At 38.6% G+C, this 18130-nt stretch overlaps 1 protein-coding gene across 2 annotated transcripts in view; it reads right to left on the bottom strand.

The window, feature by feature from the left end:
* UPF3A (UPF3A regulator of nonsense mediated mRNA decay) overlaps window positions 1–18130 on the bottom strand; it is a 55576-nt gene that overhangs the window by 17593 nt on the left and 19853 nt on the right. For both annotated transcript variants that reach the window (XM_038398236.2, XM_038398146.2), the window contains exons 3-8: window positions 15834–15940; window positions 12048–12146; window positions 11827–11937; window positions 7965–8020; window positions 7712–7870; window positions 3608–3768 (exon numbers count right to left, since the gene is read on the bottom strand). In XM_038398236.2, coding sequence (XP_038254164.1) covers window positions 3608–3768; window positions 7712–7870; window positions 7965–8020; window positions 11827–11937; window positions 12048–12146; window positions 15834–15940 — 693 coding nt within the window. The remainder of the gene's footprint in view (window positions 1–3607; window positions 3769–7711; window positions 7871–7964; window positions 8021–11826; window positions 11938–12047; window positions 12147–15833; window positions 15941–18130) is intronic.

The raw sequence follows: 18130 nt of genomic DNA, 5'->3' as shown, positions 1-18130 counted from the left end.
ATGCTGAGTATCTGCTGAGAGCTGCTGAGTGCCCTCAATTCCTTCTAAGCAGCAGGAAGGTAAGATTTTTATTCTCTCTCAAGAGATGCTTAGCACCTTAGAGGATTGAACCAGATATCTGAAACCTTTACCAAAGATAATAATAAGGAGGCAGGGTGGCCTTCTTGATAGACAAGGCCCTTCATTTTTGGTTTTTATTTTGTTTAAAATTTCCCAGGAATTTATCAGTGTTTATTGCAAAAATTACAAAACAAGTGAAAACTGGTACAAAAAATCTGAGCACAGTTTTCTGGGTAAATATCAGGGTTAATATTCGGGGATGGGAGGACAGAAAAAAACAACAACAAAAAGAGAAAAATAAGAGTATTTCTGATCTGGCTTCTACTTCAGAAAGAGAGATGGCTTCCCAGATTACTGAGCCACCAGCTCTTGTTCCAAAGCAGGGAGCCAGATCTAGGGAGTTCCAGCACTTCCTTTTTTAGGACTAGAGTACAGATATATGCGTGCACATACATGAGTGTGTATAGTCCACTACACTGCCTTACTTTAATAGACACCCTCACATTTAGATTAATTTATTATTAACATAAACACATCTACCTAATGTAAAGTATTGGACTTTCTTAACAATTAGTATTTTTATGTACTTGAGTGGTCCAAAAACCAGGGGAAAATTGGTAAAAAAAAATGAATAATAACTCTAGTGAAACCAGAGGATTTTTCAGTAAAAATTGGTAAAAATAAAAAATGAAGGGCCTTGATAGAGCTCTAGACTGGGACTCAGGCGACTGAGTTCTATTTCTGCTGAGTAACCTGGGGAAAATAATTTTCATTTCTCTGAGCCTCTGTTTCTCCATCTATAAAACAAGGATAATGACATTCACCTACTTTGTAAAGAGCTTTGAGATCAATGGATGAAAAGTGCTACATCATGGCTAGGCATTATTAAAACATGTAGGATGTTAATGATGTACCATTTCTTAAGTAGTTAGTTCAACATTTGTATTTTCTAGTCATTGAACAAATTCTCTTTACTTTTCTATTTGCCGTTACAAGAACATTTCTTGCTCTGCATCTCCAAGAGGTACATCCCTAAAAATACAAGTGGTAAAGTTACATTTGCACTTCCCTGCATACTGCTCGATAGAAAACTTTAGAAAACTACCATGTGGGACAGAGTAATACATATGTTGTTAGACTAGAGCAGGGAAGTGGGAGTCAAGGCTTCTAGAAATTAATTTTCAAATCTTCTGACTCACTATGACACTTTAAGCTCTCTCTGCTCCAGTTTGTCCATCTGTAAAATAGATTTGATAGTAGCTTACCTACATAGGAATGTTCCAAGACTCATTTTTTCGTGCTTGCAAAGCACTCTGAGACCCTTTGTTGGAAAAGCACTGCAGAAGTATTCAATTTTAATGATCTCTCCTAGCATATAAACCTTAGTGATATGTCTGTCTTAGGGGTCAATCCTGCTCTGTAACCTGCTTGCAATGAAGCAAAATGCTGGAAATATTTGTAGGAGGTGCAGCATTGCCAACCTCAAGAGATCAAAATATTATGAGTCAGACCCCCCAAAAATCCTGAGTTTTGTTTAAAAAGATTATACTGTGGTTTTTTGGTCTGTCTTTTGATGGTTGAGCCCTCCCTACCCATTCCTGGACATTCAGTGTTGCTCACTCTCCCAGATTTTTGCGTAAGGTGATTTTGACACCTACAGCTTCCAGTCCCCTGCCCAGCAATTAATTCTGTCTCTGAATCTTCCCATCAGTTCTGTCCCCACTCAACCCTAACCCCCAATAGTTCAGCTTCTGCATCAACCCTTCCCCCGCCAGGTCAGTCCCCATCAGTCCTTATCTCCTCAGTTCAGTCCCCCAGCCTCCACAATCAGTTCAGAACTAGCCCCAGAGCACATCTCCCCAGCCTCCACCATCAGTTCAGCCTCTCCCAGTTCAGTTCCCTTCCATCACCAGCCTCACCTCTGCTCCTCTTAAGTTCTTCACCCACTTCTCCTAGGCCTGGGGTGGGGGCTGACACAGGGTCCCCGTCCCCTTCCAGGCTGGAGGGGTAGCTCCAGGGGCTCCTCACCCTTCTCTGCCCCTTTCCAGGCTAGGTGTTGCAGGGGGAGTGGGGATGAGATCCCCATTGCTCACAGTAGGGGAAGGGAGAGGGGGTGGTGAAGCTGCAATGAGCTGCTGAGCTTTTTGCTGCCTCCTCTCCTCTCCCCTCCTGCAAAAACAGCAAACAGCAAACAGAAAGGAGAGCTTCTGCAGAACTGCATTTTGTGAGGGGACTGGAGCTTCTTGCTTCATCATAAGACAAGCTCCACCCCTATCTGAAATCCTATCATTCATGAAAAAAACCCAAGAGTTGGCAACACTGGAAGGTGCTCATCCCACTACATGCTGTGAAGCCCAGCCACATCTGCTCCTTCTGGGCTGCTGCAGAGACTGTGGTGAGAGAGGTCACAGAAATGTCACAGATCCACTGACTGACCACTCTGAAGAGGGGCTGTAGCTGGGGTTCAAGTCCCTGCAGCTCTGAATTTGCAGAACTGGCCATGGAAACCTCTGTGATTTTTGAAGAAGTTGGAAGTTAATCATCAGTAAAGAGGAATCACAAAATATTAATTCTTTCAGTTGAATGGTGCATGAAGAAATGTATTTCTAAAGCTATTAAATACTCATTAAAATGCCCACTGTCAGATAAAAAAATAATAAATATATCTGTCAAATTGTTACAATGACATGAGGTTAGCTTGTCCTGCCAAGCATTACATTTTCTTTTGATTCAAATTGGATCAGAGGAATTTGCACTCTATCATTAATTTCAGCTTTAGTTTCTATGTAAATATTTCAGAAGGCTCAAAAGCAGATCTTTATAATATTAAAATACCTAACAGCTGGTATGAAAGACCATTTGCAGTTTACTCTGTGGAATGCCCTCATTCATTTAAGAACTATGAAGAAGTCAAAACTGCAAATTTGTCAGTGCATTGCTAAGATGTTTTGAAGTACATTCTCCTTTGAATGAATGCACATAACTCTCATTAAGGTTAAATATATGATTGTTTAATAGCACTAAAATTATCGGAAGAAATGAAGGTTTTTGTATTTGATTATGCAACAAAATGAAGTGGAGAATATTAGTGTGTCATGAATACCATTGCTATCATATAACAAGCAAACCTTCCTGTCTATCCATTTCAGTGGAACTAAAAATATTCTGCTGTGTGAAGATGGAGCTGAGCCTGCCTTTTAGGACTTTCCAGCAATACTGACAAGCACTTGAACACTTTAGTGAAATAGCAATGGACTATCAATTGTTTCATACTTACATAGCACCTTTCACCAGGGATTTCAAAAGCACTGTACAGACATTAATTACTTATGCCTTGCAATACCCCTTACAGGGAGGTAAGTTGTTACTAAATCCATTTTACAAATAGGAAAACTGAGAGAAAAAGATGTAGATGGCCACATTCACAGAGCAAAAATCCATCCCTGTGATGAGAACCAGCACAAGGACAATGCATCACTTAAGTACCACCTAAGACCTCAAAATCCAAGGATCCAAGTTGCAACCTTACCAGATAAACAGTACTTACTTTTCCTTAAGTTCCTTTGGTGAGCCCTCCAATGGCTTGGATTTTATACTCCCGGATCCAGGTGATTTTTCCCATTTGCTTTCTTCAATATCAGCTTCTTCTCCTTTTTCCTTATTCGTTTCACTGGCCAGGTCATCTCCCTTTTCAGGCTTTTTAAGAAGCTATGAAATAATGTTTATATTAAGGTATAAGTGTTTATGCACCCTTAGACATTTCAACAACTTCTTATTGTAATATACCAATGTATACCAGCTGGTGCTAATTTGTAAAACCTATTTCATTCAGATTTTATTTTAGTGATTTAATTTTTTTACAAAGCACAACATTAAAATAGACATTTAAAAGTTTACTTACATTAATGGATAACTAGAGTACAATACAAATCATGCAGCTGCAACCTTTAAAATATGACTTCATAAAAAAAACTTGGAGAATGCATGCTTACCCACTTTCTTCTGCTAGGTATTAGCTATAAATAATTACAGCGTAGCTCAGAGACAGGCAAAAAACTATGTGTCTAAATCATACAATGAGAGGGCCCAATCTTACTATCATTGAAATCAATGGCAAAACTGCCATAATACTTCAAAGAAAGCAGGATCACCCTTCACTTCTCTAGGTAACACATGAGCAGCTTGAGACATATTAGTTAGTATATATTGCCCCCTGGCAACACATGAGCAGCTTGAGACATACTAGTTAGTATATATTGCCCCCAGTAACAACTATGTGGGAGAAAACAATCACTATGCTTCGAATGAACTCGCACAGGAAAATGATAAAAGACAAAAACACTGTATCATCTGTGAGTGAACACTTTTCACAAAGCAATCACTCTATATCTGGCCTACCAGCTGTCATCCTCAAAGGAAACTTGCACAACACTTTCAGAAGACGAGCCTTGGAGCTTAAACTCATAACTTTGGTAGACACTAAAAATCATGGCCTGAATAAAGTCATTGGATTTATGGCTTATTACAACAATCTATCCCACTAACAACCTCCCGCACATCCCACCCTATCCCCCATATGACTGCAGGGGAGGTAACAGGACACTTCACCTTGAATGGTTCTCTTGAAATACGCATTAACTACTTATGCTATACAACCTGTTCCACCTTATATTTAACTGTGACACTCTGAGGATGTTTCCCAGACATGAAAAGAGCTGTGCATAAACTTGAAAGCGGGTCTCTTTCCCCTACAGAAGTTGGTATAATAAAAGATATTACCTCACCCACCTTGTCTATCTAATATCCAACATAGTGACATTCCTCTTAAGACATCCCAAGTTACTTGTAAAATAGAGAATATTTTCCTGGTCCTTTGGTGGTGAAACTACCTTTCAAAACTCTATTGTCATAGATATATGAGTAATATTGAATTACTTTTGCACAACACATTTTGGAGTGGATAGTGATTTTCCTTTTCTTGGCATGTGAAGATGAAGAATGTGTTTCTTGTCTTGTTGCCGAAACATGCATATTATTAATTATATACCAAGTTATGTCTTCAAAGCACCCTATAAACTTTGGTCCCAAACCTGCAAACCTTAGTCATGTGACTAGTTCTTTCCATTATCTTTAATTCTTAGAAATAAGGCTTTTCATCACTGGACTGATTAATAGCATAAAATATGGATGTAGCCCTCTATTAATCTTAGACATATATTGGAAAGAACAGTGCAATTTGGTAACCACACCTTTGGTGTTACAGTTTTAGGCTCTAACTGTTGTAATGTATGTTACTTAATTTTTTTTTATTTTTATCTTTAAGAAAAATACAAAATACTGGTACAATCGTAAGTTACTTGTATACTTACATTAAATAAGAATATTGTACTACTATGGAGAGCTGTAAGTCAGCATATGTAAGTTCATACAATGAAATTTAAATATATCTTTTCAGTACATGTAAAGTCTATTATACATCCCTAATTCCTCTGCTTACAGTTGGAATCTAATATCAGTTGTGTTAGTCATATTGGGTGCAATATTTCATTCATTCTTTTTGCTGAATACCATGTAGTTAACGAGACCATAGTGTCATGTTGAGAGTTATGTGAAAATAAACTTATATTAAAATAATTTTTTTAGAAAAAGACCCAATAATAATAAATAATAATAATAATTAATATTGATTTTATATAGGAAATAAATAGGGCTGTCAATTAATCGCTGTTAACTCATGCGATTAACTCAAAAAATTAATCACAATTACAAAAAATTAATCGCGATTAATCACAGTTTTAATCACACTGTTAAACCAATTGAAATTTATTTAATATTTTGAATGTTTTTCTACATTTTCATATATATTGTATTCTGTGTTGTAACTGAAATCAAAGTGTATATTATTTTTATTACAAATATTTGCACTATAAAAATGATAAAAGAAATAGCATTTTTCAATTCACCTCATTCAACTACTGTAGTGCAATCTCTTTGTTGTGAAAATGCAACTTACAAATATAGATTTTTTTTTTGGTTACATAACTGCACTCAAAAACAAAACAATGTAAAACTTTAGAGTCACACAAGACCACTTAGTCGTACTTCTTGTTCAGCTAATTGCTAAGACAAACAAGTTTGTTTACATTTACAGGAGATAATGCTGCCCTCTTCTTATTTACAATGTCACCAGAAAGTGAGAACAGGCATTTGCGTGGCACTTTTGTAGCTGGCACTGCAAGGTATTTATGTGCTATATATGCTAAACATTCATATGCCCCTTCATGCTTCGGCCACTATTCCAGAAGACATGCTTCCATGCTGATGATGCTTGTTAAAAAAAATAACGCGTTAATTAAATTTGTGACTGAACTCCTTGGGGGAGAATTGTATGTCCCCTGCTCTGTTTTACCAGCATTCTGCCATATATTTCATGTTATAGCAGTCTCAAATGATAACCCAGCACGTTGTTTATTTTAAGAACACTTTCACTGCAGATTTCACAAAACACAAAGAAGGTATCAATGTGAGATTTCTAAAGATAGCTATAGCACCCGACCCAAGGTTTAAGAATCTGAAGTGCCTTCAAAATCTGAGACGGATGAGGTATGAAGCATCCTTTCAGAAGTCTTAAAAGAGCAACACTCCAATGTGAAAACTACAAACCTGAACCACCATAAAAGAAAATCAACCTTCTGCTGGTGGCATCTGACTCAGATAATGAAAATGAACATGCACTGGTCCACACTGATTTGGATTGTTATCGAGCAGAACCCGTCATCAGCATGAACCCATGTCCCCTGGAATGGTGTTTGAAGCATGAAGGGACACATGAATCTTTAGCACATCTGGCACGTAAATATCTTGCAACGCCAGATACAACAGTGATACGCAAATGCCTGTTCTTGGCGCGGGCCGAGGGATGTACTGGCCGCCTCTTCCAGCAGCTCCCATTGTCCTGGAGCAGCGAACCGCAGCCATAGGGAGCCACGATCGGCCGAACCTGCGGACACGGCAGGTAAACAAACTGGCCTGGCCCCCCAGGGGTTTTCCCCGCACAAGCGGCGGAGCAAGTTTGGGAACCACTGGTCTAAAGAGTGTTTCAGAGGGCAAAGCTAATGGATCCACAAACGGATCATTCTGCTGTCAAGGGGGAAACTCAGATTTTAGATTAGTGGGGGGTTCTGGCCAAACTCATCCAAGGTGTAACTCCACACCAATGGAGTTACACCACAGATTAATCTGGCCCCTGGTCAACAAGAGGTGGTAAAGAACTCTGAGCTCATGGATAACAGAAAAAAATGTGTGGCATATTGCAAGCACAAGCACTCTGTAGTGGAAAATGTAAAAGCCCTACAGTAATTCAGAAGTCTTTCAACCTTCATGCTGGGATTCCTCAACATGGCTACAATATGAGCAAAAAGCAAAGTTTGAGGAACAAAATCAGAAAAATAGTAGTTCAAAAAAGGGATATTAAAAAATCCTATAATCCCAATTGTCCCTGCCTTGACAAAGTTCTAATCATGGGACCTGAGTTAGATCTTCCTTTATTCTTCCCAATTGATATGAGTACTTTGGAAGTTAGTGGGAGACAGGAAAATAAATTCTGTATAGTTTCAAATACAGAATAATTTTATATTTTCCTTAAAAGTACCTTGATCCTTATTTCTTTTTCAGCAATTTTCTTTTGCTTCTCTGCTTCTTTTCTTTTACGTCTTTCTTCTTCTCTGCGCTTTCTTTTCTCTTCCTCTCGCAGACGTTTCTTTTCTAATTCTCTCCTCCTTCGTTCTTCCCTTTTTTCTTCACGTATCCTCTGAAGAATTGCAACACTTTTTATATAAAATTTTTCAAATGCAAAACATACTTGAAACATAAAAGTTGAGCTTCAGTCAAAAGTCTGGACCTACCTGCTTTTCTAATTTTCTATTTTTAATATATTCCAAAAGAGGTGTTGTTCTTCTAGCTAAAATACAAAAAATTTGTGATGTAGTGTTCAACTCCTAAAATATGTACTTGTTTCTTTACTATAACTACTTGCCCTTTATTTTAAGCTTTAACTGTAAGGGAGCTAGGTGATATATAACACTTTATTTCAAATGATGATGTTGGAAAGTGCCCCCATCTCTCCTTTCAGAAAGGATCCCTGGCTCTTCATCATTAAGGACCCTAGAAGTAAGAGAGCCAGAGATATTTTCTGTGATTATTTAATGTTTGAATTATAACCATATACTTTAATTTTCAGGAAAGACATTTTTCCTGCTGTTCACCAAAATATTTACGAAAAGGAAACAAACATGTTCAAAATTTATTCCTAAATTTTAACACTGGTACACCAGCACCTGGCTGTCCATCTATTCTTATACTACCATCACCATGGTCATATATAGCACTTTTCATCCACAGACCTCAAAGCATTTACAAAGGTAGTATCAACATCCTCATTTTCCTGATGGGGAAAATGAGGCACATAGAGGTGAAATGACTAGACTAAGGTAACACAGCAGGCAATAGTAGAACCAGGAAAAGAACTCAGCTCTCCTGAGTCCCATATGTACTACATCAAACTGTCTTTCTTATTATATGGATCTGACACTTTTTCCATTTTAACTAGAGATAAACCCAAACTAAAACCCTACATTGAAACATTCCCAAACTTTACAAAAATGTTTAGCTAGATCCAAACTTTGCAGCTTGCATGCCACCTCCAATTACAACTCTGAATTTCAACACAGTCATAAAATTAATTGTGGGTTGAAACTTGAAACAGTGTACTTGTAGGTGTAAGTAGCTACAAAAATGTTTGAGATCCTCCGTCAGTTTTAGATGTGCAGGAACAGAATTGTAATAATGGACAATATTTAAGGCTAAGGACTGCTCTTGGATGCATGTACAGGGCTCTCACTAAATCCAAAGGAAGAAAAGCAAACAAAAAAGGGAAAGGAGGGAGGGAGGGATGGAATGGCCATTAGTGTGCATGATATAATTTTGAAGCCACAATAAAACAGAGTTGGAAAAGGATATTTCCTTGACGCTATGGTTTCATTTATCTAACCTTTAAAATGTAAAACAACATGGCCTAAACCTGGCCTAAATTTATGTTCTGAAAATATGTGAATGTAGACATTACTAATTATTACGGTGTAACTGTTACTAAATTATTTATTTACAAAATCGTGAGTGCAATTTAGACACTTTTTTTTTAAAAAACAACATGAACAAACTCTTAAAAAGAAATCAGCTGAAAAATGAAAACAAAAAAGGGATCTCTATGCAAGCAACAGCTTTTAATTTTTTCTTTTTTCCCTAAAAACACGGACAGAAGAATGAACCTACCTTAATTTTGTTAAAGAAATTCTGCTTTTGAATTCTGTATTACATTACTCTGTCACCCTGAAACTGATGAGCTAGAGTATCTGAGCTGAGACATCAAACATGCTCATTTGATCTAACATGACCTGGAGGCACACAAGAGCCCTTTGAGAATTTGAGGCCCAGTTCTGCTCTCTGATACATGGCCATATCTTTCACTGACTTCAATGAGAGTTACACCCTTGTTTCTGAAGGCATAGCTGGGCCCTTGTACAATTCAACTAAAGCTGTGATATTCATGGAATAAGTTTTTCCTTGGTTTTGACATTGAAATTGCAACCATTTTTTATCAAACAACAATACAGTATTTGAAAAAAATAAAGCAAAATAAACATAGGACAATTTAATTTGATCTATTGTGAATTGATTTCATAGAAACAAAACATTAAAAAGCCAGAACCTCCCTCAGCTGAGGTGCTACACTGCACTTGCAACTCTAAGGCTATCCCTTTTTCATTAATAGCTGGAATAATTTGAAGTTAGAAAATCTTTATTAAGATACTGGGAAGCTCATTTTCACATTGCTGTGAAATATCTAGGGAAAGCTTCTGGCCAAGTAAGTATACATATTCTTGAGGAATTTCCACATCTATAACAGTCACACACTTTCAAGCTTTGTTGATGATAAATTTATTTAGTGTCCTTAGTAATATTCTTCCCACCTCTCCTCTAATTTATCCGTACCCTTTGCTGAGCTCCAAATATCCCTTTGCCAATTGTTAACTCACACACCTACTACACAAGCAAGTATCAATGCCAATGCTGCAGTGAGAATGCCAGGGGGAATGTATGAGGAGGGGGGAAAGTATGGGCAATTTAAGGAACAGTAGTGATCAAAATAGACTGATTAGTTTTATATATCCAAATAAGGGAACGGTGTACAGCTAAATTTCTCCTAATCAATTATAACAGCCAGTGGACAACCATATGTTCTGTATGCAGTCCCTTGGAGATGTGGACATATATATCATGTTATCCTGCAAAGACTTTATTTGGCTGGCCATCTGAAAAATGCTAGTATAGTCAAGATTAAAATATATTTTGAAATAGTTATAGTGTGCAGTATAAAATAACGATATTACTAGAGGGTTTGTGAAAAAAATAAAGCTTATTTGTAATCAGAATTGCAAGTTTTAAATAAAAATGGTCCTTTCCTGCCCCAGGTCCTCTCTCTGTCTGTGTCGGTGTCCTGGGGGCTGTAGCTTCCCATTTTTATTGAGCCTCTGTCAAAGCAAGGGCTGTCATCAGTCACTCTCCTTTCAGCTGAGGACTAAAGAGGACTAGTTCCCTTTGCATCTGTCAACAATACTCCTTAATCACTAGAGGCCAACGCCTGCAACACTTTTACTTAAAATTTGTGCTTGTACCCTTTCCTGCTCCTCTATACTCTGTAAAAACAGCCTCATTTTTCCTTTGGCAGTTCACCTATCAAAAAAACAACCTCCCCCACGTCCCCAAAAAACCTGCTGGCATGACTCTAGCGACTAGCTAAGTGGTTTGTCCCATGCAGGAGATCCAGATTTGATCCCCACTCTTGTTTTTTCCTGTGGTGCTAAGGATTAGGAATACCTCACATTACTTAACAACTACCCCTTCCTAGGAGCAGAAACTAAGGGTGAGAATTAAATCTGGGTTTTCAGCATAGCAATGATAAATACTTATCAAAAGGCTAATCTGTAAAGTAAATCCAACAGTTTTTTTTTTTTAGAAGTTGAATTGCCAAAGGGAAAAAATTAGACTGTTTTTATATAGTAATGGAGCAGGAAAGGGCATAAATACATAAATTGTTTTTTTGCTTTGCCATACCCCATGAACTATCTAAATACAGGTATTATTAATAAAAATAATATTCACATGGTTGAAACCTGAAGAATGAATATACTTTAATCCTGAAGAGCTCAAGCTTGATTTGATGGGTACAGATCCTGCTGGAGAATGTGAAAGTCATTCTGACTAAATAAACAAGGTTTAGTTCAAGGTTTGATTTATTTTTCAGGCTGCCCCCAGATGATCTTGACAGGGTATTTCACCTTTCATCTGGCAGGCACCTAGGATCATGAAAGAGCTTGAGTACAGTACAGTATTACCTGTTCTTTCATTTTGGGTTATGATTTTTTGCCCTTTTACTATCTTTCAACAATAAACTCAGACTATTCCTTTATAAATACTAAGGACCAGTTTCTGAAGCCATTGTATATACAGAATGTGTGAGTTTCATACATGCAGAAGCGCGCCACATGAGGTGGCTGTAGGCATTACTCCAATGGAGAATGAGAATATAAATATACTCTCAACCACTGCCAGACTGAATGGGGGAGATCCTGCTGGTAGTATACCAAAAATATGAAAAAGCATATTTTTAAATGATCAATAATAAGGAAAAAAGTCAACAAAACAGACCAATAAGTTCCCTTGTTTTTGCCTCAATCTCTCCCAACAGAGTCTCAGGATTAGCACAGATTTTCTCTTCATCAGCACAGTAACTTTCTAAAAATTTCCTATATTCTGGATCTGTGAAAACATTTTTTGAAAAAAAAAGTTAATAAACTATTTATTGTATCTTATTAACAATAAACAAACAGAGTAGCTTTTCCACCGTGAGATCAAGAAAATGTGTTTACCATCCTCAATGCTCCCAGCTTTTGCATCTTTTTTCTTTAGCTTCTTTTTTGAAATCTTTTGGAATGGAGCAAATTCTACCACAGCAGGATATTCCAAACCTTAAGAGAGAGACCAAATGCTCAATTTTTAGATAGGGAAATATCTGTAATTTAACAGTGAGATTTTCAACAGCATACAGCACCGGCCTAACTCTGTTTCCATTGAAGTTAGTGATATGAGCTTTTGAAAAACCCATGCTAAATTGCTAATTAAATGACATGTGATAGAGATAAGTAACATGTAGTGCCATGAAATATCTACAGAGTAAAATAAATAAATATCTATTTGAATTACACACTTTGATTTCAGATACTGTTGTTTCAAGTATCAGAACAAAAATCGGCCCTTCATTAATTTTGATACCTCTACCAGGATGTCATAATTAAAACAGATCAGCAGTTGCACTATCAACCCATTCTTTTATCATTCATAGCTTGACTATAAATCTATAAAGATTTTCACTGAGTTAACAAACTGACATATAAGAGCTAAGCCCAGAGATCATCTCTTTCAATAACAGAAATTGGTCCAATAAAAGATATTACCTAATATCCGGAGACCAATATAGCTACAACACTGCATAAAACAATTGAGATAATTTCTATAGTTTTGTTGCTAAGAGGGGATGACAAAGGGGATGACATCTCCATTTAAATCTAGCAACATGTAAAGCTGTGTGAAACTCAGTCATTTTAGTTTACAAGAGTTTGTGCAAGCCACCTTCTTGTTTTCACTTGCATAGGTTCTCAGTCCATAAAGTCTGCTCTAACACTGGGGTTAGAATAAACCCAAAAACCTTAAAGAAAAGTTGAGATGAAACAGATGGAATTTATTTGGAGTCAAAACTATGTGAAACTTTTGAGTTTTGACTGTTTTGCACTCAAAACCATAAATCAGCCAGGTTCACCCAAGAGTTGCCCAACTTCACTGGAAACCTGGCTTGAGGGAAAAATACAATTTTTGTCATGTTTAAAATATTTGTACAACTGTTTTGATGAGAAGCCCTAACATCTCCCAACTTTGGAGCAGGGACTTGAAATTTGGCAGGGGTTTAACTTTGTGCCAGAGATGTGCTTTATGCCATCCCTGTGAAAACTCCCCCAAATTTGGCAAAATAACGTCTCTAACATATCTCAGTTGGTACGTGCTCAGTAGAGAACTGTCAGAGTTTAGCAGCTAAATTCTCCAAAGATTCTGTCTCCATTGAGCATGCTCTATCCCTGACAGCTCCTATGCGTCAACCTGACTGTACATGTGCCACCGCACCAAGTAAGTGAGCATGCTCTATCCCAAGGCTGAAGGGATTGAGCAGGACTTTCCCTGCAATTGCTCTCCCAAGGCCACTGTGTAACTCAGCACCAGACCTGAGAGCAGAAAGATGGTCTCTCCAGTGTTCTCAGTGCTCCGCCTGATGGCATGCAGGCAGCCAGGATGAGAAAGAAACAACTTCCTTCTAATGCAGCAGGGTAGGTAGAGAAGAGGAACCAGGATGGGGCAAGGGCAGGAGCTGGGGAGGAGCAGATAGGAGCAGAGGGTGTATGGGGGAGAATGGAATCAGGGGGGATGGTGGCAATAGCTGAAGAGGTGTGACAGGACTTCGGAGTGGAACAGGGACAGGAATTGGAGAATGGAGGGATAACAGTTGGGGAGAGAGGAACACAGGTGAGGACAGGGACAAGACCCATAGATAAGGTGGAAAAAGAGAAGGAGATTAGTAGCAGAGGGAGGGATGGGGCAGGAACTAGGGGAGGCAGGGCAGATAGGAAAGAGGAAGGAGAGTGAATAGAAGCACAGGGAAACAGGGACAGGAGCTCAAGAAGGGAATAAGAGCAGAGAGTGGAGACAGGGCAGTAAGATCAGAGCACCAGGAGACAGGGACACTCTGAGGCCAAAGATATATGTAGGGTCTTTAACCACTAGAAGACACTCCTCTCCAGACCCTAAAATTGAACCCAGGATTTCTGTATCTCAACATTCCTTTGATGTTTAGCAAATAGCGTGAAAACCAATGGCAAATTAAGTGTCTCATCCCTCTCTACTGGCTGATCCATACACAGGATAACAGTCCACTATTGTTACCAGTTACTCAGTTAGCTCAAGTGGTAGAGATCTGTGCTGTGGATCTAAAGGTCCCATCCCTGGCTGATGACCCATGTGGAGGTTAATATGATTTCCACATAATGGATTTTTGTTTTTTTCAGTTTGTTTTTTTAAAAACCTAGAAAACTACATTAAAAAACAAAGTGTATGTCTACACTACGGCGAGGAGCGTGCTTCCCAGCTCGAGAAGACAGATGCGCTAGCTCTGCTTGAGCTAGTGCACTAAAAATAGTAGTATAGCCAGGAGTAGCACAGGCAGCAGCTGGGGATAGCTGCCTGAATACAAAGCCACCTGGACCCCCTGAGTACTGTACTTGGACAGCTACCCAAGCTGCCACTCATGCTTCCCCTGGATACACTGCTATTTTTAGTGCAGTAGCTCAAGCACAGCTAGCACATGCCTGTCTACCCAAGCTGGAACACACACTCCCAGCTGCAGCGTAGATGTACTTTAAATTACAAGATCATTAAGGTTGCAGTCAAGCACTCAAAAGTTAGGAAATGCCAGAATCAATGTTATCTGTACAACCTTAATTTGGACCCCCTTATAGCAATCTTCAATAACAGGATCACACACTATTGTATACACAGTCCCCCAGCCTCATTCAGTATGCAGGATGGAAGGAAGGAAGGATGTGCAGTGACTGAGGTTGTTGTCTGTAGGACCCATCTTATTTGTTGCCGAATTTGGAAGGAGTGTACTGAAAGAGGCAGGGGACTGCAGGAAGAGAAAGGATGGTTTGATAGTTAAGGCAGTTGTAGAACTAAATTATATCCCTGCCTGTGCCATGAAGTTCCTATGTGATGCTGGGCAAGTCACCTAAACCAAGCTTTGCACAGGTGTCCACTAATTGTGTGCCCCTCATTTTCTTGGTACTCACCTTGAGATACCTGAGGTCTGATTTACAAAAGTGCTTAGCAGTCACAACTGCAACTAAAGCCAATAGGAATTGTGCTCTCAATATATAAAGTGCAATAAAATCTAAGTACTCTGAAAAATAAGGCCATAAGCCGCTCCAATTGGGCATTCAAAAGTAGTAGAGATGTGACCATTTTGGCCTCCATTCCCCATGCATAAAATGGGATAAATAATACCACCTTATTTCCCAGCCATATCATAAAAATCAATTCATTAATGTTTGTGAAGCACTCAGATACTATGGTGATGAGCTTCATAGACAAGCCCAAGAAGAAATTAATAGGGTTTAGATGGTGTGATAAATAAGACATGTCACCACATGCTGAATGATGAGGATAAAAAACAAAAATACTGAATAGCTACCCACTTGGTGAGCACCACCATCTTAAGCACCAAATGGGGCAGGAGTCCTATGGAAAAAACAGTATGTGACCATGTAAATAAAGACAATGTCATATGCACAAAGGGGCCAAATTAAGATTGACAGTCAAATTTAAATCTGGCATTTCTTAACTTTTGAGTGCTTGACTTTGCAATCTTGATGCTCTTTTAACTATTTGTTTTAATATGTAATTAACTACTTATATTGAATAAAGATTTCCAAAATACTTACTGTCCTGTAGTGCTACAAAGAATACAGGTTTATATGTGTTATTTCCAGAAAAAATCAAATATGTAATAAACATGTCGCACTGAGATTTTAAAAAAAAAATGTAAGTAGTCTAACCTTTATTATCAATGAAGACATAGCCATCAAAGCGATCTCTAAAAAGAAGGATGTCATCAGGATTTCTAAAATTAATGTATGCTCTTGAGTAGAGATGAGGATAAAGACTGCAACAAGAAACAATTTTATTTTCTGTTATTTATTATCATGTTTAGGAATGAAGAAAGAAGCAAAATTAGAAAAATCGTGTCATAATTCTCATTTATCTTATGAAATGATTGCATTAAACTTGCATATCACAGAATGCAACTTTTACACACACACACTTACAAAATCACAGGATCCAAGCAAAACGGAATTGATTTCCAGGATATTCCACATCCTGGCCACTGTGGAGTTTAATTCTGAATTAGGAGACAAAAGTCCCTTTTTCAAATCTTGGAGTATGTGTTTCCATTCTGTGCCCCTTATAGCCATTAGGCCCACTTTCTTATGATAGTGACATAAGAATTACGGATATTGGCAATGCCACTGGGTATTTCTTTAGCATGCTCAGGAAGTCTTTTGCTGCTGATATTGGGGAGGGGGAAATTAGATTGACCGGCAGTTGCCAAACGGTCACTTTGTCTTTGCAGACACCTCTTTAAAAAAAGATTAAACCTTTTGATAAACAGCAAGAATATATACTGGGATATATAAAAATAAAAACAAATGATTCATTTTTGACAGACTTGTATACAAATCCAGCAGGTACTTTACTGTTATTGCCAACACCCAAACATTTCCACTGGAAGAATGAACGGTTACTGACCTGATAACAACTGTGTTGTCATCTCTGGGATCCCACATGGTCCCCATCCATGTGACAGCATGGTTTAAAAAGCAGCGTGTGCTGGGGCTGTGCCTGTGCCCTACATGTGCTCGTGCCTTCCCGGCTCCCTGCCATGGGCATAATGAACAGAACTGCTGCAACCATCCCACAGTTCTGCCGCCAATTCAGAATTCCAAATAAGGAGGAATATGAAAAAGCGGAGATGAAGGGCGGGCTGTAATATCCATATCATCACTGGAGAGTAAAGCTACAACCAACAATTACTGGAGGTTTAGGTACCACAGGAAGTACCACCCCAAGTTTGATCCTGGTATTTGTCTCCTGACTTGGCTTGGTAACTAGTCGTCTCCTGCCTTGAACCCCAGCCCAGTGGACACTACTGGCCCAGTGACCTACACCCTGACCATTACAAATAGACAGACTTGTCTTCGCCAATATGGAGCAATCAGGATCAGTGCAATTGCATCTTGCCTGATTGGACTCAAGCAAATCAGTGAAAATGTGTACATACATGAGGCCTTGACACCACAGTATGAGGAAAGTGTTTTGCAGTGATCCCAGGTTCATATAAGCAAACTATTATATAATGAGATTTCCCCACCAGAGAAGTATTGGCTTGATGATGGAGCTCTTCAGACATCACTTGTGGGTGGTGATAAACTGTCTTAGGAAATCTACTGGATTATTTCTGACTCTTGGCAGATAAAAAGCAACGGGGGTAATACAATGTTGTTGACACCATGTTTATAACTTGATTGCCTCCTGACATAGAGGTGATTAAAAGGCACCTTCTTGCTTGTTTATATAGTGCATTGCAGATGTGTTGAGTGTGAGGAACTGTACTGTGGAATTATGTAGAACAGGCAGGAATGTCATGCAAGTTATTCTGATTGTTCATAATTTTAGAACATTTATGTGAAGAGTCATGTCCTTTTGAAACCAAGTCCCTTGTATCTGGAGGTGATCCAGGTGTGTACCTCAACCTGTACCTGATGCATCTGTGATCAATGAGGGGAAGAGAAGTGCACCCCACTCTGAACATTCTTGGGGTCACCAGTTCAGTGCCGATAAAATGTGTAGAGGGACAACAATCCACATGTTCATTTGATGTCTTGCAAGGTGATACATCAACCACAACCATCCTTGTCATAGATGCAGGTAAAGTCTGGCTAGCGGCATCAGCTGTGCAAGCTGACACATGGGCCAAAAGTCTGAGGAAGTTTCTTACTGTAGTTGATGACGTCAATTTCATAATGGTAATTATCATCTGAAGATAAATAAATCAGTCTTCTGAAACATGCTTTAGCTGATTTGGAGTCAATTAAGGCTTCTATTTATTGTTTCTGGAAGGTTGAGAGATGAGTTTTTTCAAAACTGACCAAGAGGCCCAGCTGTCTGAATAAAAGAAGGACATAATTCAGAGCTGAGCTGTGGCAACTTCCTGATGGGCCCTACCTTGGATCAGCCAATCGTCTACATATGGGTACATGTGAATACCCTGTCTCTTCAGATGTGCTGCCAGTGC

This window comes from Dermochelys coriacea, chromosome 1 (genome assembly GCF_009764565.3).
Source record: "Dermochelys coriacea isolate rDerCor1 chromosome 1, rDerCor1.pri.v4, whole genome shotgun sequence".
NCBI lineage: Eukaryota > Metazoa > Chordata > Testudines > Dermochelyidae > Dermochelys > Dermochelys coriacea.
Note: the sequence above shows the minus strand (reverse complement) of the source record. Positions and strands in the feature narration are given on the sequence as shown.